Source organism: Lacerta agilis, chromosome 3 (assembly GCF_009819535.1).
Source record: "Lacerta agilis isolate rLacAgi1 chromosome 3, rLacAgi1.pri, whole genome shotgun sequence".
NCBI lineage: Eukaryota > Metazoa > Chordata > Lepidosauria > Squamata > Lacertidae > Lacerta > Lacerta agilis.
The window spans coordinates 93,176,410-93,197,533 of NC_046314.1; the positions used below are offsets into that span (position 1 = coordinate 93,176,410).

Genomic DNA, 21,124 nt, shown 5'->3' on the forward strand with positions numbered 1-21,124 from the left:
TTTCTAAGTCGCACACAAACTGTGTTGGTTCATAAGAAGAGAAAATCTCCAAAAGAGCGATACCTTTATTGGGACAAACCAAAATGTCGCTAAAACGGGACAAGCTTTTGAGTTTCTAAAACTATCAGGAAAGAAGTTACACAAAAGCAATAGTTTGTTTGGGGGGGGGGGAGATGGATGAAAAAACTAAATGGGACAAAATTATTATTTATTAAATGTGTATATCACCCTTCATCCGTAGATCTCAGGGCGGTTCGCAACGTAAAATTGCAATATAAAAAAATGCAAAATACATAACAACAAAAACAACCCAGCAATCTCCTCCTCCCACAACACATTTAAAAGAGCATGGGGTGTCAATCAGCCAAATGAAATCTGCTCTCGGGATTTTCAGTTCCTAAACAACCCTTTGCTCTCGCCATTTCTAGTCCAGAATCCAGATTTACTGCACGTGGCAGGCTTCGTCCAGCTCGTTTTCTTCGGTACTTTGAGGGCTTTTCGTTTCAATTGCACTGGGAGCCTCAGCAGATCTTCCATCAATTGCTTGGGCTGACTGGTTGCAAGCTGAAAGGGGAGACCTGGGAGCAAAGCCCAAGGGTGAACCGGCAGCTAGGACTTCTTGCAGCCGCACGTCATTTACCTGGGAACACAGACACACAGAAAAAGTATACGTGTATCAACCCGTGCAAGGAAGACGTTTAATGATTCCAATGGCGAGGGCTATTTTTCGCATTTCTGAGTATAGTGGCGGAGCTGAAGGCCATGTTTTCCAAAAGTCAATTGGATTGGCCTACTGAACCTTTGCCTCACCATTACCTCTCATGGTCAGCTGGCTGGGCCCTGCTCAAAGTCCACTTTTTGACGGAGAAAGGTGTAAGGAGAAGAGGGACTTGTTATTGTTATTATTCCAGCACTGAGGCACTGGATCATATGAGCAGAGATGTTTCAAACAAGACCTTTGTCAGAATGTGTAGAATGTGGGAGTTGCAAGTTGCCGGTCTCTGCAGCCACAGCAGGCACTGAGATTCTCCGGTGGTTTGACTTCACCCCTAGAGGCACACTCCATGATTCCATACAGGCTTCATGATTTGTAAGCCAAACCTACACAACAAAGTTCTCTTCAGATTTTATAATTGGGGGGTGGGGAGCCATACAGGATCTCCGCTGCTAATTTATGGTCACTTCCTCCTATATTCACTTTTCCCGTCTTCACGCTGACATGCTCACAACTTGTATAAGTAGAACGAGACACCCCCCCACAAGCACTTGCTCAGATACATTCACAATCTGAATTTCTCGTGCTTTGGTACATTCAAACTCATGTTTAATAATACGCACAAGTTACCTTTTGTAGTTTGCTGCCCTCTGGTGTTGCTTTTTGGTTTTCAAGCAAGCAGTCGCTCTCAGTTGTTTGGGAGTGATCAGTAAACGGTGGAGATCTCAAGCTTGGACGGACAAGACAGGGACTCGCTCTGGGAATTAGATATGCCCCGTGGGAGATGCAAGAGCTGCCATTTCCTGGAGGAACATCAGAAGATCCTGAGGGAGGAAAGTGCATGGTGATCATTGCTTGTTACATTTTAAAAACTATAACAGGAATAAAAACAAAAAAGAAATAAAAAGGAAAACAACAACCAGTTGCCAACAACAAACGGTTGCCAGCTCTCTTTTGGGGTCCAATTCAAGGTGCTCATATTAGTGTTTAAATCCCTAAACAAGTTATTCTTCTGACTGTAAATTGTATAAATTGATTTTAATCTTGTGTTTTTATATTGTTGCAACGTGCTGAAGGATGGGTAAGATACCCAAAAGGAGAAATAAATAATAGCAATGGTAGTTTGTTTCTGTACAGTATGCATTCCGGCCCTGCAGTATCTGAAGACTATGCAAGGTTTTACAGAGGTGTGTTGTTGGTCAATTAGGATTATCATAGAATCATAGAGCTGGATGGGACCCTGAGGATAATCTTGTCCAACCCCCTGCAGTCCAGGAATATGCAGCTGTTGCCTATGGGGATCAAACCTGCAATCTTGGCATTATCAGCACCATGCTCTAACCAACAGAGCCATATAGGAAATTGCCTTCTACAGTCAGACCATTGGTCCACCTAGCTATGAACTGCCAGTGGATCTTCAAGGGTTCACACAGGAGATGCTCCTAGTTCTACCTGGAAATGCCAAGGACTGAACCTGGATCTACTGCATGCTAAGCGGATGATCTACCATTGATCCACAGCCCTTCCCTGACACAAATCCTTACAACAGGAACGTATACTTATTTTCATTTCAAGTACTACAGGTAAAGTGTTTCTGCAGTCTCCCAGGTGGGTGCTTTCAGCTTGAAATATAATGGTTTCCTTTTGCTAGTTAGTATCTGCATAATGTGAGTTCATTGGCCCCAAGGCTATGAAGGAGTCAAGCATTCATGGAACAGAGCCCACGGACTGACTTGCGGTCTTGAGTAGTCCTATGATGTCCTTAGTGATTTCATCAGCGGTTAAGTGGTTTGCAAGCTGCAGCTCCAATAGCCACAAAGGCCTCTCTTGCCCTCACCAGAATGCGCCTGCTCTATTTTGCTGTCCCCACTCCTGTTGTTGGCAACAATCCTAAATCCAGCTGAGCCTTTTCTGAGAATGTCTATTGGAGAAAATCCTTCCACGTGAACATCTCCCTTTACAGAGATCGCAGGAAAAAGCAGTTCGCAGGAAACCGTTTGTTTGGGTATATTATACTTCTGTGGTTGTAAAGGTTTGGCAATAGTGTTAGACGACTCTCTGTCACTTTATAAACACCATCTCCAACTCCTTGAAAGATTCCACCAACTGTTTCTCTGAAAAATTCTACACGTCACTTGGGAAGACAGGTGAACTAATGCCAGTGTACTGGAAGAAGCAAAGATCGCCAGTGTCGAAGCAATTATTCTTCAACATCAACTTTGTTGGACTGGTCATGTTGTTCAGATGCCTGATCAACATCTTCCAAAGCAACTACTCCATTCCGAATTTAAAAATGGAAAACGTAATGCTGGTGGTCAACGCAAGAGGTTTAAAGACAAATCTCTAAAAATGTAGTATAAACACCGACAATTGGGAAACACTGACCTGCGAGCGCTCCAGTTGGAGAACAGCCTTTACCAAAGCTGTCACGGGCTTTGAAGACACTTGAACTCGGGTCCAAAGGGGAAAATGTGCTAAGAGGAAGGCACGTTTGGCAAACCCTCACCATGATCAACTCCCGTCCAGAAACCTATGTCCCTACTGTGGAAGGACGTGTGGATCCAGAATTGGCTTCCACAGTCACTTACAGACTCACTGTTAAGACCGTGCTCATGGAAGACAATCTTACTCGGCTATGAGTGATTGCCAAAGAAGATGATGATCACTTTATATGCAGAATTTTACACCATTATGCCTGTAATGGCAGCCTTAATTTTTTTTCCCCACTGGTGATATTGAGAATACAAAATGGTAAAGGGTAAACATAAGGGGACAGATTCAGTTACCTCCACTGTCCCTCTGTATCAAGCTATAACAGGAATGTTATTAAACAAACATCAATGCTGTTGTGAAAGTGATTACCTTTGCCTCCCACCTCTGTGGAACCACCTGACTCAAATTCTGCATTTTCTAGGGGCACTTTTGGGCTGGGCTGTTGAAATGTGGTTCTTCTTTTAGTTTGTTTTGAGGCAGCCTCTGGAAAAGGAGATGTAGCACTTTCACCATTGCTTCTGTTTTCATGACACCTTTGCCTCCTCACAGTAATCTTAGTAATATCTTCAGATAGTGCCTTTTCCACAAGCAGCCCATTCGTGATTTTTGTTTGGCTTCCTGGACTTTGTAGAGGGGAACTGAAAGAGTCTGATGACTGTTTGAGCCGAGCGTTCAGAAGAGAAACTTGTGTCCTTAGCATCTCGTTTTCTTCCTCTAATTTATCGTGATCAATTATCAGGGTACAGTACTTATCCAGGTTTTGATCTGCCTCTGCAGTTTTCTCTTCAACCAGTTCCTTCAGTTCTTCCAGCTCAAACCTTATCTCTTCTGCAGTGGCATTCCTATCAGGACCTATGCAATGCAAGAACAGTCACTAATAAATGAAGGCTTAGCAACAGAGACTTTCAATTTACTTTACCTGAAAATATTGTAAAGAGCATTTCAGCAGCAGTGGACACCAAACACTATCTACTCCTTTAGATATGTAGTTCATCTTAAGACCTAAAGATCTTCCTCAGTCCTCCTGGAGCATGGCCTTTTCTGCAGTGGCACCAATGTTGTGAAACTCCCACTCATTGGATGTCTATTTAATTTCCTGTCTTTAGTTTCTCTCATGGTTTTTCAGAGAATGTTATAATTGCTTTAATTTGTATTTTAAAAGATGTAATTTGTGGGCCATGCATGCTATGGGCTATCTGCACCAAATGATGACTTAAAATATTTTAGCAACTACCTAAATACTATGAAAGTGCCAGAAGCTTCATATGAAAAATGAGAGGTGGGGACCTGCTCTCTGCTCTTGCCAGTGGATGAAATAACAAGTAGGGTGGCAGAAGCTGGCCCAGAATGGGATAAAAAGGCATATGTGCAGAAGGTTGTAGATAAAAACTCAATGTACACTAGGATGATTGCGCTAGATAGTGGGTTGATGCTTAGCATGGCACAACCAGAATCCCAGTACGACCTTTTTCCAGAACCTTTCAGAACGAACAGCAATGAGGGAACCTGTTGTTTCATTTTTGCACACATACAAAGGCATGAGGAATCTCCAGCCCACAGGGCAAATTAGACCCAGAAGAGGTCCTAATTTGGCCCATGAGGCTTTCCCCCCCCAAACCACGGCAGCAATGAGGCCAGCTGCCCCTCACACGTGACATCAGATGTGGGGCAAGTAAAGACACAGCTGCAAAGGAACAATGAGAAGCTTAAAGTGACTGTTCCTTGGCAGGTGGGGCTTGCCAACAGGACCTTTCAGCCTTGACAGCCAAGCCTCTTTGGGGTTGTCACCTGACAGCGTAGTGATAGGTGATTGATAGGTGCGCAGCCCCACACACATGTCAAAGAGGCACAAGGGGGGTGGGGTTGAGGGAGAGGCCCGCCTGCAGGATGGGAAAGGTTCCCTGCGCCTGCGCTACACACCTGGATCCATCTTCTTCAGTTGAATCTCAAGTTCATGAATCTGCTTCACCATCACCTTTTTCTCCTGCTTTAGTTCTGTGTAGGCTTTCAGCCAATGCTGAAATCTATGATGGAAAGAATCAAATTCTGTCTTGAGTTGCACTATTTTCTGGTGGCTATTTGCCTGCAAAATAAAATAAAAATAAACCGGTAAACATTCATGCAATTATTGCTGCAGAAGCAATAATCACCCAGCCAAATGCAAAACAGGACTTCTCATTAGTTCAAAGTAAAGCCCATGGATATTCTCCTTTCATTCCATAACACCCACACTGTTGGGGCAACTATGCCATTTCTTAACAGGACCCGTTAACTATAGCATTTAATGAATTCCCTAAAACAAAACAAACGTCTACTGATGTCCTTCGTTTTGCACCAGACAGGCCCTGTCTATACCAGAAATCCAAAAGCAGAGTCCAGTTTGCACATGCAGTTAATGGTTCACTGCAAGCATGCGGAAGGCTCCCAATTCAATCCTCCCATGTGGCCAGGGAGATGTTAATCCAGATGATAAACCAAGGTTTCTTCTCAGCTTACCAACTGCGGCTTGTTTGAGCAAACCTTGGTTTGTTCGGAATGAAACAAACCACAATCCCTAGTTCGGACGTAACACTAAGCCAGGGATCATGGTTTGTTCTTACTGCCATCTAGATGAGATGGGTAAAAGGGAAGATTTCTGCGTGTTCGCAGTAAAGCATTACTACGGTTTACCGTAACGTGCAAACACGGCTGCTATGTTGCATATCACAGCAACTCTTTACTATGTACACTGTAAGCAGCACAGTAATAGACTAGGGCTACTATCCTATGCACACTTACCTAGGAGTATCTTACCTAGGAGTAAGTCCCACTAAACACTGAGTACTATTACTGAGAAAACATCCATAAGATTATGCTCTACATCAGGCATAGGCAAACTTGGCCCTCCAGATGTTTTGGGGCTACAATTCCCATTATCCCTGACCACTGGTCCTGTTTGTTAGACTGACCCCCCCAGGCAGGGACGAAGCCTGAGTGCATTCCTGGCTACTCGAGTCCAGTGGCACATTGATATGTGATTGTTCCCCAGCATGAAGAACAACACACGCAAGCCATTAAGGCTAAACTATTTTATTGTAGATAAGATGCAGAGCATGTCTCTGCTTGCCAGCTCAGTAAGTCAGAGCTGCGCATAAAGCATCTCTCGAGCCAGAACTGAAAGTGAAAGTAAAGATATGCAATAACATCACATGGTTGAGAGAAAGACAAAACAGCCGTCTTTCTCATGGGAAAAACACAAGTCATACCTGCTTTTGCAGCTCGGTCGGTACCAATATCCTAACACTGTTAGCTAGAGATCATGGGAGTTGTAGTCCCAAAACATCTGGAGGGCCGGGTTTGCCTATGCCTGCTCTACATATATCATGTTATACTTACAGATAACATACTTTACAGTTATGATTGCAATAGAACTATAAAAAATATCAGCTGGTCTTCTTCAAATAAAGTGGATTTTGATTTTGCAATCACTCAATGTTACTTTGTTATTTGGTGTCAGGTAAAATGTATTTAATCTCTACATGCACATTCTAGAAAACTCCCCCAATATTAAAAAAACAACAACCCCAAATCAGCCTTTAATTTCAGAAGGAACCTATTAACCTACAAGATATTCTACCCATGTCAACAATATTCTGTACCTTTTCAAGGAAGGCAGGTTTTTCAGAAGTTACAGCTTCCAACTCCACCTCTGTAGCCCCAAGACTAGACTGCAGAGTTTCATTTTCTGGCAACTGCTCCAGAAAAGGATCGATGTCATCCAGCTTTTGTATGAGGTCTTGGAATTGCTGGGCGAGGACCTCCAGCAAATGCTCCATTTCAGAATGTTTGTGTTTGGCTTCCTGTAGATGATGAGCCAACCGTCCATTCTCTTCTTTGACACAAGCAACTTCATCAATCAGGCCCTGTTCTTTTGTCTTGAAATTCTCTTCTTCGCAATGAGAAAGTTTAACTTCTTCACGGGCCACTTTCAACTGGGATTCCATCGACATCAGTGCATTTTCAAATTCACCTCTAATTTGCACCTTCTCCTTCTCCTTTTCTTCTAGCTGCTTCACAAGCATAGAGTTAAGACCTTCTAGATCAGATACTTTATCCTGATTTTCTTTCAGCTCTCTCTCTAGAGATCCCTTTTCTAACTTTAAGGCATTCACCTCACATTCCAAGCTTCGCAAAGTCGCACGCACCGTTTCTATCTCTGCGGTGGCTGTTTCTGTCTCTGCTTTAGCCGTCTCTGCCCGAAGAATTGCATCTTCCAAATTGTCCTCCGACATCTGCAGTTCTCTTTCGAGAGTCTCAATTTTGTCTGTGAGGGACTCAGCTTTGCGTTCGCTTTCTTTCAGTTTTCCTGCAAGGTGACACCTTTTCTTTTCGTCCAATTCTATTTTTATTTTGAGCTTCTCAATGCCCCGGCGCAGCTGAGACAACTCCTCCTGTGCGGAGTTCAGCCTAGTTGCAAGTTCACCCTTTTCTATTAGCGACCCTTCCAGAGACTTTGATATCTTGGCATATTCCATTTCAGAGATACTTAACTTGCTGTGTAAAGTTTCGTATTCCCTAAGGCCCGCTTCTTTTTCCTCATTCAGATGCTCTATTCGGCTTTGCGCTGCCTCTTTTTCTAACACAAGAGCCCTCATAACCTGATCCAGATTCTGTAACTGCAGCAGAAGTCTGTCCTTTTCTGTTGATAACCGATGAGTATCAGCCTTCGCAGCCTGAAGCAATTTTGCCTGAGTATTAGCTTCAGCTTCCAATATCCTGATAAATTCAGCAGAATCCCCTTTACTTGACTCAAGTTCTTTGATAGTCTCTTGCATTTTCTGGCACATTTGATCCGATTCTTCTTTATCCTTCAACAAAGCACTCAGATCTTGACTAAATTGGTTTCTCTCAGTGGCGAGTATATGAAGCTGCTCTTGAAGGCCAAAAATGCTTTTCAGTTTATTTTCTTTTTCTTTTTCCAAGTGCTCGTTCTTTAACTGAAGCTCCTCGATGTCGGTCTCCATGGATAAGGCATGGTTCTCAATATTTGCTTTCTCAGATTTTATCCTCCTCAGTTCATTTTCAGTTTCAAGAAGCCTCTCAGTCCAGTCGGCCTTGTCCATTTCCAAATCTTCCAGAGTCTCTGTTGTATCGGACAGTCTTGCCTTGTACATTTCCATATCAGATTTCGCCCTGTCAAGTTCTATTCCAAGAGCCATAAGGCTATAAGACAATTGCTGGTTATCAAAAGTAACAGACTTAAGTGACTCATTTAAGTCTCCTTTTTCTTTTTCGAGTGCTACAACTGTTTTGTCCAACTCTGCACAAGCAGTTCTCTCTGCAGCCAGCTCTTTGTCCTTGGAATCCAGGCCTGACTTTAGGTTTTGGATCTCCAATAGCAGAATATCAGTTCTTTCACTGCTTTCCTCCACGTCAGGGAAGGGCTTGGAGATTTTATTACATGTCTGCTCTACTTCTAACAGAAGCTTTCCAGGGGCCCTTTGGCTTTCCAAGGTGTTCACAGGCATCACATCAGTGTTTTGAGAAGGAAGAAACAATGACTCACAAGGATAGTTTGGAGGACTTATGGATAAATGTGTTGCATTTCTGGATTCTGTGTCCAAGTCCAGAAGGCACCTTTCTCTAAATTTCATGCCGACTGCTTGGCAAATAGATTCTTCATCTTCTGTTCTGTTTGCTTCACCTGCCCTTGCTGATATTTTACTATTCTCAGCTTCAATCGTTGTGTTTTCACTAGACATGCCATGCAGCTCCAGTTGACCCAAGAGATCGATTGCTTTCTTAGCGGGAATCTGGATTTGCTAGACGTAGATGGGGAAAAAGACAGTCATTTTAATTAATAAGTCACTTTTATCAAATTGATATATTTATTAATTATTTTATTTATTACATTTAACTGTGATACTTCCTCCCCAAAGGAGTCCAGGGTGGAGAAAAATAAAATAAACAAATCTTCAAAAACAATTCCAATGACCTCTGCAGAATAAAATGGGAACCGATATATAATGTTTTGGTAAAGAACACACTTAATATTCTAATATGGGCCCTCCTGTTGATCACCTGGGGAAATTGTTTTCTGCAGGGTGCTCTGATTGTGTGGAGAGCTCTACTCACTTTCAGAGAAATGCAAATATAATTGCTGCACAGACCTCCCTAGTCCAACACAGGGAAGGCTGGGGAACTTGGGCAGGTGGGGGCAGAGCACATGATGACGTTGGGGGTAGGACTTGCATGTGGGCCCTGCTGGCTACACAACTTGGTGCTCACATTTTCAGGCAAATGCTTGAAGACACCTAGTCTCTTATGTAACATTTCACCAAAGCAGGCTCTTCCCACCTACTGATGTCATTCCCTATTGCAGAAATTGGCCCTCTGTAGTTATAATCACACATAGCTGTTGCTGTTAGATTTAATATATGGAAGAACCTGGAACTGAAATACTAATATTTGGCAACCTTGGCATACTCAACAAGATGGCTTTTTTTGCTGTCAAGCTTACTCTTTTCCTCACTCCTCCTCAGTGGGCATATTTCTTGGGTGGAGCCAGGGAGGGACAGATTTTAACTGGCAATAATGGCCATAAGCTGAGGCTTTAAAAATGAGTAAGTTGATGAGGAGCTCCTTTCAGAATTTGGATACAAAACCAAATCTTTATGTACCTTGATCCACACTATTTCTTAGCATAAGAACTACAGCATTTCAAGGCTGTCAAAATAGTTTCAAATTGTGTGTGTGTGTGTGTGAAAGAAATAAGTTTTAAAACAGGGATAGTTTAACAGATAGATGTTGTTAAACTACAACTCCCATCAGCCCCGGCCAATATGGCCAAGGGTCAGGGATGATGGGAGTTGAAGTCCAACAAAACATCTGAAGTTAGCCACCGTGCTTTTTAAACAGCCTTTGCTCCCAGTCCAAAGAGACTTCCTCCCTTCCCTCCCAAAACAGTACACATGGGTAATCTCTTGAACATACATGCAAAACTGCATAAGAAATTAGGCACACTTACGTGTTCAGTGTCAACACAAAGCAGAGACTGAGAAATTAAATCAAGGCCTTGCAGTGGTTCCTCTAGTTCCTGAGGCAACGGGTCAGGGTGTTTCTTCTCAGCTGGCAATTTAGACGCCACCTGCAAGACCACATCATTAAGTTTTTGTTGCCACTGTTTGCTTTCCGATATATTTTGCTTTTGGAGACCATCAACTTCCTTCCTTACAGAAAGGAGCAGCTCTTGGATCTTTTGTATCTCTTCATCTTCAAGATTTTTATGCGACTCAAGTGATTCTTCAAGCGACCTGAAGGACTTCTCATAAGCCTCACGTAGGAGGTGTTCAACTCTCTTTTTTAAATGATGTTTTTCAGGCATGGCATGCCCCTTCTTCATGATACAGGCCCATGTGTCACTGTCATTCGCTTCTGAAAGAGAGCGGTCATGTTCCTCAGGGGTACTTTCTGGATCAGCTTGTCTGTTACTATTTAGGTCACTTATTTCATTCGACGGTCTGTACTGATCACAGTCGATATCAGATTCCGTAAGAGTTGAACTTGTACACAAGGCGATTTTGCTGCAAGGAGGAAATCTCATGGAGAACTTTCCATCTGAATGAAATTCTTCATTCATTAGAAGGGTTACCTGCATCGTGAAGGAAGAATTAGTGACTTGGTCGAGGCTGGTTGATAGTGCAGCATTTTCTTCCTTGAGCATGTCAAAATAGCTTTGCAGCTCTGAGATTTTGGAGGCCATACCCGAGTGCTGCTCTTGCAAGCTGCTATATTCATTTTTCAAAGAGAAGATTTTTTCCTTGACCCAGTCAAATTGCATTTTAATTTCTTTGCTGGATGGCTTCAAATCTTTGCAGTCAAGTCCATCACAACATTCCAGAGCTATTAAGGGCACTCGCTCAGTATCAGATTGTGCTGCTATTTTACTGTGATCTATCAAGCCACCAGAAAAAGCAGCGCTCTCTTCTGTTACATTATTAATTCTGCCGACGAGCTCTTCCGCCATTGCGCCTGTGATGCATTTCAATTGAGAGTCTTTCAGCTGTGATGCTAATGTTGACTTTTCAATCTGCAGGTGTTCGAACATTTTCTCCAACTCATTTAGCTTGCTCATTGTCATGTGTAGGGAGGCTACTAATCGGACATAATCACTTTGGCTGGGCATCACATCATGAGGAACTGACGAACACTTGGCATCTATCTGTCTGCTGAAGTTGTCCTTGGAAACAGCATTGAAATGTGCTGCTGATTGGTCGTTCCCTTCCCCTTCTGTAAGCTCTAAATGCGGATTTTCCACATCTTTAAGAGCTTGCAATTTGTGGTTCAGCCTCTCTCTCTCCATTTCGTTTTCTTGCAGTTTTATTTCCATAGTTCTCAGAGCAGTCTCCAGCTGCTTTACTTGATCAGCATAGTTCTCTACTGAGGCCTCTCTATCCTCAAGGTCCATCTGAAGCAGCTCTAGCTGAACCTGATATTTATTCAGTTCCTCCTCCTTTTCTTCCACAGATCCTCCCAGCTGTCCCAGTGAAGTCTTCTCCACAGTAAAGCCACCAGCTGCATGTCCGTCCCTTATTTTCAGTTCCTTGACAAGTTCCTCCTTCTCTTGCAGCAACACATCGTTATGATGCTGCATTTTATTAAGGGCTGCCCTTTCCTGCCCTAGAATATCAGTTTCTTCAGGTACTGCCTGCATTTTTTCAAGCTGCTGAAGCAGAGTGTTATTTTTCTTCTCCAAGGACATGACCTTACACTTCAGCTCCTCGTGTACGTTCATGAGCTGTTTCTCTCGCTCTTCAAATGTGGCTTTCTCCACTTCAAAATAGCATGCTTGCTCCCTTAAAGCACATTCTACGTTCTTATTCTCTACTTCCAGTGATCCACATTTCCTTTCTGATTCTTCTTCGGCTTTAGACAGTAACAAGCTTTTCTCTCTATGCCTTTCTGACAGCTCCAAGAGGCTTCCCTCCCTCTCCTTCAGACTTTTGGACAGATAGAAGCTTGTCTGCATTAAGTCTAGATTTCTTTGCTCTAGGGCACTGATATCAATCTTAAGGCCGAGATTTTCATCACTAACTCCTTCAATTAGCTTTTTATTTAAGGATATTGGTGCCATCACATCTGGTTCCTTGTGGCTAACTGTTTGAGGCGTAACTTTCAGGTGCTGCACTGTATCCTCAAGGAAAGAGTTACTGCTTTTTAAATGCAGAATCTCTGCTTGCTGCCTATCTGATTCTGCAATCAGTGCTTGCAATGTCTTGTTTTTCTCCTCGAGAGCATGTAATGTCTTAGTGACCAAGTCCTGCTTTTCGGAAACAGCTGCTTCCAACTCACTTATGCGCTTTTCCTTCTCCCTAACAAAATCTTTATGCCTTTGCTCTGCTAGAGCCAGTTTTCTTTCTGTTTCATCTCTGGCTTGGACCAGCTCCTCACATTGTTTCTGGAAGCTGGATTTTAACTGCACGTGGGAAGCTAAGGATGTTTCCAAAGAGGCCATACACCTGTCCTTTTCCAACATTTCATCTGCTACCGTCGCCAGTTTTTTCTGTAGAACGTCCACTTGTTTGGTGAACTCAGATAATTTCAGAGAATTGTTTTCTCTCTCTTTCCTGTGTTTTTCCTCAGATGCCGCCGTTTTATCCTGAAGGTCATTGTGGGCTTTTCTTTCTGCTTCTAGCTCTGCTGTTTTGTCTTCCACCATAGCTTTGAGATTTCTAATCTCCACACAAAGGTTTTCATTCGTACCTTCTAAAGCTTTTACTCTGTCATTACTTTTAAGTTGTTCGGTCATTAAGGCTCTTTCCAGGCTGCAAATCTTGCTCATCAAATCGTCTTTTTCTAAAACAAGTCCATTTATGAGTTGGCCACTGTCTTTTTTCCACTGGGAAAGAACTTCAACCTCTTTTTTAAGCCCTTCACACTCCATAGGAACTTTCTGCAAAGCTTCCAGATCCTCCAGTTTTGCAGTGAGCTCTTCAATGGTGTTTTCTTTGTGCTTCAGAAGCTGCTGGAGAGAATCTCGTTGGTCTTCCAATTCAGAAATAGCAAGTTTCATTTTCTCCAAAGTGAGAGGATTCTCTTGTTTGCTCAGATTCTCTTCAAGTAGTTTTAACTCTTCTTCCAGAGAGCAATTTTTATCTGCAATCCAAGTGATTGAAGGAAAAGGGGAAGTATTTAATTAACAAAAAGTAAGATTGCTTTATTGTCTTTATTATTGTTATTCATTTATTTTATCTATTTTATCCCACTTGCTCTCATCTGGTAACTTAAGAAGCTTTACACAGACACACCTGGATGTTATCTTTTCCCCTGTACACTGCAAAACATAATACATATTTTATCCAGTTATAGAAAACTACAATGGTCACCCAAGCTGCTTACAACATGCTAAACAAGATTTAATTGAGTATATGCTATACAGAGGGACCTCAAAACACAGAATAAGGTTTGGAATGGGAAGGGAACCTAATAAAAATTGGTGACTCACTTTTCATATCTTCAACGACGTTTTGACTCTGCTGCAGAAGTCGTTTGGTTACACAGAGCTCTTCTTTTAACTGACAAATTTCTTGCAACTGTTGAGCCGACTGGCAGTGAAGAAGGCCATTTTGCTTCTTTGTTTCCTTGGACAGCAAGAATTAAACAAGTGAGAGTTAAAGAATTGGCAACCTTTGCCTAAGGTCCTTTGACTCACTGGGCCAGCTGAGACAAACATTCCAGGTTTGCTAAACCATAGTTTACCAAGCCAGGAACTAGCAGCAGGTCTTCTCCCCTTGCTCAGCAATCTTGGGTAGCCAATCCCTTCCTTTCGTACTAGTTCTCAGAAGCTTAAACCACACTTCCCCAATTATGCCCCAAGTGGGGGACTATTGTTTATGCCGGTTTACTACCCATCGTTTAAGATCCTGGTTAGTAAGCTAACTTTCAAACCATAGTTCCTTGCTTTCAGACATAACGCAAGTCGGATCAGTGTTCTGAGAAAGGGAGGAGAGAGTGCATAGAAAACTCCAACTTGCTAAAGTATAGCCACTGCTTGCAGGGAACTTATAAATTGCAAATAGAGGGTCCAGTAAGAAATGAAACAAAAACAACTGCTGAGAAGGTTTTACTAGGAAAAATACCAAGAGAGATGAAGTCTCCAATGTGATTCCAGGCAAAACAGTGACCTTCAACCATACTTTCTTTTCTTTCTGGATGTATAGCCTACCATCCAAGCCCAACATGTACGAACGTTGCAATTATCCAGCCGGCTATACCTTTTCAGGTCGTCTGGCCCACACAGTCCCATCATCAGGAGAAGAGTGGAAACGGCAGTGGCTAATCGACTTGCCTCCCAGCCCACAGACTAAGATAAGAGGGCTGCTGAAATGAAGGCCTTTAGGGATCGCCGTGAGGGCGCCAACCATTAATTTCGAACTGTTGATTGCATTATCCGGTAGGAGAAAGTGTGTGGTGTATTATTATTGGGCAGCGGCTAGAATTGCATTTTTGCCGCCCAGAGCAACTGTCTCGATTCTCGTGCATTTCAGAGCTGCTTAATACCTCTCAGCGTGAGAGACTGAACCGAACCCTGCACCCGAGAGAGACAGGAAGGAGGGGTGGCAATGTTGCTCTTTGTATACTATATGGCCTTAGACAGAGGTGGGTGAATGAGCTGGTTGTCAATTATGCTTAATGCTGCTATGTATTTTTGTAGACCAGATGTTTGCTTTGTAATAAATGGTTGGCTGGGAATTAGCTTTGTTATCTGTATGCCTGGTGGGAATGCATGAGTGAGACTAGGAGAACTACTAAGGGTGTATTTCGGAGAGGGGTGGTTAGGAGCGTAGGCACAGCTTCCATTTCATTTATTTCGCTTAGTTGCCAATGATGCTGTTTGGTGGAGTTTTACTGTATTTTTGTATTTGATATCTTCCTATATTTTTTATATTTAAGAAAATGCTTTCTTTTCCTGATAATACATTGGTTGAAATGCGTTATTTTGTATTTTGACTTTCATCTGTAAGGTTTTATGTTGATGCTTTTGCAATGCTTCTTTTGATGCTATAAGTTAGGTTGTGGAGCGCTTTGAGGGTTTTTTTTTGTTTTGTTTTTTTTTTTAAATACAAAGCGGTACAGAAATTATTTAAATAAGTAAATAAATATTGGGGAAAGCCTTATCAGTCCAGACATAGTCTACATGGTTTGGACTGTATCAAGGTGGTCTGTAGAGCTAAAGTCTCTAAAATGCGAAAGGAACTTGAAGCTACACTAGCTGCTTAAGGCACACCCATTCTAAATGCAAATCCCAACTAATGTCTGCCAGATGCAATGATGTCCCTCAGTGTATTCCAAGAAAAAGAAGAGGAGAGTATCCTGAAATGTGCTTAGAATCATTTAAATGTTTATAGCCCTCAATGTGGCTTATTTTAGAAGGGAAAAAACCCACAAAAATGTGTTACATATATAATACAAAGACAACTGCACAACATTGGGACCATAATTTTACAAATAGTTCAAGATATTATTCACTGAAATAAAAAGCTTCTCCCTGTGGGTTAAACCACTGTGCCGCTTGGGCTTGCCAATCAAAAGGTCGGCGGTTCGAACCCCTGCGGCGGGGTTGAGCTCCTGTTGCTCTGTCCCAGCTCCTGCCAACCTAGCAGTTCAAAAGCACACATGGGAAGGTAAACGAGGTTTCCGTGTGGTGCTCTGGTTTCGCCAGAAGCAGCTTAGTCATGCTGGCCACATGACCTGAAAAAACTGTCTGCGGAAGCGGACAAACGGCGGCTCCCTCGGCCTTTAAAGCGAGATGAGCGCCGCAACCCCAGAGTCGTTCGCGACTGGACTTAACTGCCAGGGGTCCTTTACCTTTACCCTCTCCCTATCTGAACTAAGTAGATAAAAAAAGATGCAAAAGAGAACGAAGACTTCCTGACATCTAGAGATTCTGCACACATCTGAGCAATTCAGCTGTGGGAAAACAAAAAAGGCATTTTATGCTATATACTTTCCGGCTTAGAGGGCTTCCGGAAAGAAGCAGTGTAGCCCAATTCCACCACACTTTCCCACAAACGCAAATAACCTTCTCCTTCATCAAGCGTGAGTTATCGGTTGACAACTGCCCTATCATTTCTTACATACCAGGAGAACGGCAGCAGAAATATTATCATACTGGCAGGCTACAGCTGACAGGCAGTGCACTCTAAGCAGCTGCCCAGCAGCATATGTTAAGTAAGGGAACCTCTAGCCTGTTATAAATTATGCCAAGACAAGGGGGTTTTGTAGGTCAAAAAGCGTGGGGGGGGGGTAGTATCAGAGAACCACAACCCAATCACGGCCCCTTTAGTGCTTAATGGACGAGGGAAACTCTGCAGTCAAAGGTCTCTGAGTTAGAACTGCTATCGGGTTAGAACTCATGGAGGTTTAGGGGCCGGAGTCTTTTCTGCAGAAAGCAGGTATCTCACAGATATATGAATCAAAATCTAGCCGCCCTCCTGCACAGTAGATCCCAAACACACGATCGCCTTGCATCTAAACTCTTCCCCAGGAAGGAGCGTGAAACAATTTGGAGCACTCTGCACTGAACCTTGAAAGCATTGAAAGAAAAAAGAACTGGCCCCTGTCATCATAACTCACTCTCTCTTGGGAAGCAAAAATAAAAAAGCCAGTTCCTAAAGAAAATGGCACGTACAAACACATACCGCCCACTCCTGAGCCGCTAAGATAACAGATGGCATTGGCAGGGCTTTGTTGGTCTCGAGCCCTCAATTATCCATCTAGTTACTACTAGCAGATGGGCACCAAACGCACCCAAGCCAAATTTAAGAGAAGGGACAACCAGGATGGGAAGCATAAGCTGGAAATTTGCTGGCAAAGCAGGTCTGTATTTCCAGCTATTTAAGCAAATCAGCCCGAGAGCAAGATTAAACTTGTTGTTGCTTCTGCTCATCGCCCGTCCTCCCCGCACACCCCGTGCCGCAACCCCCGCTCAGCTCCCATAAGAAAGAGGAGAGGCAAACTGCAGCGCCAACGTTTCCCACACACAAGTGCCCAAATGCAAAAGCTCAGGGTTTTTCTGGCTTTTTCTTTTGGATGCGCGGTGCATAATGAGCATCCTGCAGTTAAAGGCTCCTTAACAGTTTTAAGCACAAGCATAAGGACCATTAGCCGGCGATTTAAAAAGCGCTGCTGGAATACGATCACGGTCAAGTGGCTTAAACGGATGCAGAGCGCAATGGGGCTTTGCATCCTGTGTGTGATTATCATTAGAGGCCGGACCAATAAGCTCACGGGACTTTGACAGAAGACACGAGCTCTGGCCTTCATCATCAAACTGTGCGCAAGGAAGCAACGAGATACTCTTTTATTCACCCCCCCCCCCCCCAGCGGCTTGGCTTTTCTCCTCCCACATCCCAGTTCTCCCAGTGATGCTACCAGCAGGCACATCACTCTTTTGAGATGACAGGTGCAAAGAGCTGTAGACTCCGTTAATGTTTGCCAGAGCCTCTTATTAATGGCGGGGCACACAAACCCGCTGCCCTGCAGTGTCACCTCCCCCCTCCCCAATAAAAGCTTAGGTAGCCGGGGGTCTGGCAAAACCTCAGCCTATCTGGGAGCCTGGGCACTGCACAGACCAGAGGCTCTGCAGCAGCAATCATTTCACTGGATGGGAAGCAGTCACAGGCATTTCCAGACGGATCTGCAGCTTGCCTCATTTGGCTGAAAGCGCCAGTAATGAAGACAAAAGATACCTCACAAACGCCTCCTGGATGCCACCTTTTGAAGAGTCTCTCCAGAGGATTGGAGGGGACTCCTACGGAAAACCTTGGGCTGTGTTTCACAGGGCTACAGTGGGAGTGGCTAAATAAGTTTGCAGGAACAATACACTTCAGCTAACCAGGCCCTTCGCTGCAGATTGAAAGTTCAAATATATATCAGCTGATACACGGTCATAAGGCAAAAACCTCCATTATCTCTCGCCACCAACACTTGCGCTCTCTCTCTCTTTCTCTCTCTCTGGCTTGCAGGTTGCGGCTGACAGCCATTCTGACTGCTCTGGGCCGGGTCACAGTGATATTGTTAACTGTGCAGTTGATGGGTCATGCAGTGTCCTGCTCCTAAATATATCTCTTCTTTGTCAGAACTGAAAGGGCAAGTGGGATTCACACCAGCAACACCAGACCATGGGTCGTAAATATGCAGTTATTCCTGTAATTCTGTTTACCTCACAGGCTTTTTTCAGTTCGCTTTCCTTCAGCTGCACTGCCTGAGTAGCCTGGTCCGCTCGACTCAACTTCTGTGAAAAATCATCAACCTTTTTTTCCAATTGCTGCTTTGCAGACCGAGTCTAAAGGGGGAAAGATGGCAAGTTTTACTTTGCGGCCATGTGTGACATTAAACGATACAGAAATATTTTCAGCGCAGCTGGGGATTCACAGAAGAGGCCACTTAGAAGCATGTTTTTAGAGGTCAGTGACCGGGATGATGAGGGGTCTAGAAACCACGATCTATTAGGAACGTTTAAAAGAGCCAAGTTTGTTGAGCCTGGAGAAGGCTAAGGAGAGAAGACAGAAGGCAGAGCAAACTTGTTGCTTCAGAGAGCAGGCCTAGAACCAAGGCAGATTTCTGCTCAGCATTAAGAAAGCCAGGGTGGTCTAGTGCCCAGGACCTGGGAGACCATGAAGCTCATTGGGTGACCTCAGGCTACTCACTATCTCTCAGCCTAGCCTACCTCACAGGGTTGCTGTGAGGAAAAAATGCAGAGGGGGATATGTGCATCACCTTGAGCTCCCTGGAGAAATAGTGGGATATAAATGTAATAAAAGATACTAAATTGAAAATAATTAATTAAAGAGCGCTTGGTGAACCAAACGGCCTCAGGAAGTGGTGAGCTGTCCCTTACTGGAGTTATTTCAGCAGCGGCTGGATGTTTTCTTTAAATAAAAAAAATGTCATTGACTTGAAAGGTTCATGCACTGAGGGAGCTGCACAAGATCACCTCCAAGATCCCACCCGACTCTATAAAGTTCTAGGATCCCTCCCCCTTACCGGCCATGTTTAAAAACTACCTACTTTCTCGAGTTCTGCTTGAAGAAGATTGTAGTTGTTCTTGGCTTGATGCAGTTCCCCTTGCAATTTAGTTTTCACCTGATTGAGCTGGAGAGATGCTTCCTAAAATAGAGGCGTTGGGGAAAATCAAAATGATTATAAACCAGGAATGTGGTAAATTGTTGGATATTCCTGACCTGATCTCAGGCAGTGAAGGAAAAAAAATAATGGGTGAAACTTCCCAGTTGCTATGCACCCTGAAGACCTGCGTGAATTTTTGTTGGTTAGCCTTTTACTAAGAAGGGAACAATGAGGAAATTGGAATATATAAACAGATATTTTCTACTGCTCCACTTCAGTCTTTTTGATTATGATTTTGTTGACAAGAAGGGTGGGACGGATTCAATTGCATGTACGATTCACTGAATGACATCTATGGCCTGTAAAACTAGTACCATCAGCCCAGTGGGGCTTTAGAGACTTAGTTTTCCTTGAACAGCTGCCCTCCTATGGCAAATTGCTTTGGAAACCGAGAAGAGTTTCAAAAGCAGCTTGTGACATGGCATGAAGGTTAGGAGTTCAAAGAAAACAAAGGGGGGAAAGGCAAAAACTCCACTGAGATTGCACACTCTGCATGTTAGCTTAAGTAGGTGTGCGGATCCTAGCCTAAGTAGGCAACGCTGGAGGACGTAGGAGAAAAATCAAACATATCTGCTGGTATGCAACTTGTGGCAGGAAATCTCGGGCTGGAACGAAAGAAATATTAAGGAGCAGGGCATATTGAAGCTGCAATCCTACACATGGTTATTTGGAAGGAAAAAAGAAGCACTTTTTCCACGAACTAGAATGGGAATATATATGTTTTAATTTACTGCTGGTCTTCATTCTTAGAAGAAATGCAAATCTTCTTTAAACCTTGATGGTCCTGGTATTTCGAAAGATGCCGAAGAAATCAAGAAACAAACCAATAAACTTGCTTCCGTTCATTGCCAGTGTTATGTGTGAAGACCACCACTGCATGCCAACTTCTCTGGATTACTCCCTTTTGTCTCCCATCCCATCCCAAGGATCAAGCAGCAACCCCAAACATTTTATTTTCCTTACAAAAGGAGAAAAGGAAAGATTTTTCTAAACCAATTTTGCCAGACATTTGTGTAAGCAATTTCCTTTGCAACTGTACAAAGTACATTAGAAGTTATGATCGCCAAAGTCTTATTTGCACACAGCCTGGGAGTAACTCCCAGTCAACTGAATGGGGCTTTACTTCTGAGCAGACATGAAAAAAGTCTTGCACTGTAAGTAAGGCTGTTCACCTGTGAATGTGGGCTGATGGAAGTGCGATGCAGGACTGAACATTAGCAGGATCATTCCAGGGACCCATTGGCTCCCCCACCCCCCTTTCACTTGTGAGAATTTCCCCCTTCCCTGGCTTTACCTCCTGGTACTCTTTCTCTTTCTCTTTCATTTTCTGTTGCAAAGAGTTTTGGGCTCTTTCAAAATTTTGTCTCTGGCAGTTCAGCTCCTCTGAAAGCCTTTTCACTCTTTCCTCGGACGCGGTGTGCTATAAAACGAGTAATTTAAATATCACAAGGGTTAGAAATATCTGGAACTAATATGAGCTGAATTAAATTATAGCTGGAAGGGGGGGGGGAAACCAGTAGAGTATCTTAGAATAAAACAAATAAGAATAATTTATGGATGAATAATTGTGAAGCGTGATGTAAGGAAGTTGTCACCCTCACAGAGAACTGGGAAAGACGACATTTAACCTGCTCAGGTGGGATTGCTGCTGTTAAAATGCTTTTTTCCCAGTTCTTACAAGCAAAGACAACAACTCAACAAATATAGCCATAACTTATTTCAGTATATGGCATAATGAAAGACTTAAAA

The 21,124-nt window shown here is 43.3% G+C and overlaps 1 protein-coding gene across 1 annotated transcript in view; it reads right to left on the bottom strand.

Moving 5' to 3' along the window:
* Positions 1-306: 306 nt before the first annotated feature.
* CENPF (centromere protein F) overlaps positions 307-21,124 on the bottom strand; it is a 28,175-nt gene continuing 7,357 nt past the window's right edge. The window contains exons 8-17 of the mRNA XM_033145460.1: positions 20,670-20,795; positions 19,259-19,357; positions 18,411-18,533; positions 13,692-13,827; positions 10,215-13,342; positions 6,847-9,009; positions 5,129-5,291; positions 3,578-4,060; positions 1,331-1,539; positions 307-649 (exon numbers count right to left, since the gene is read on the bottom strand). Coding sequence (XP_033001351.1) covers positions 443-649; positions 1,331-1,539; positions 3,578-4,060; positions 5,129-5,291; positions 6,847-9,009; positions 10,215-13,342; positions 13,692-13,827; positions 18,411-18,533; positions 19,259-19,357; positions 20,670-20,795 — 6,837 coding nt within the window. The 3' untranslated portion in view covers positions 307-442. The remainder of the gene's footprint in view (positions 650-1,330; positions 1,540-3,577; positions 4,061-5,128; positions 5,292-6,846; positions 9,010-10,214; positions 13,343-13,691; positions 13,828-18,410; positions 18,534-19,258; positions 19,358-20,669; positions 20,796-21,124) is intronic.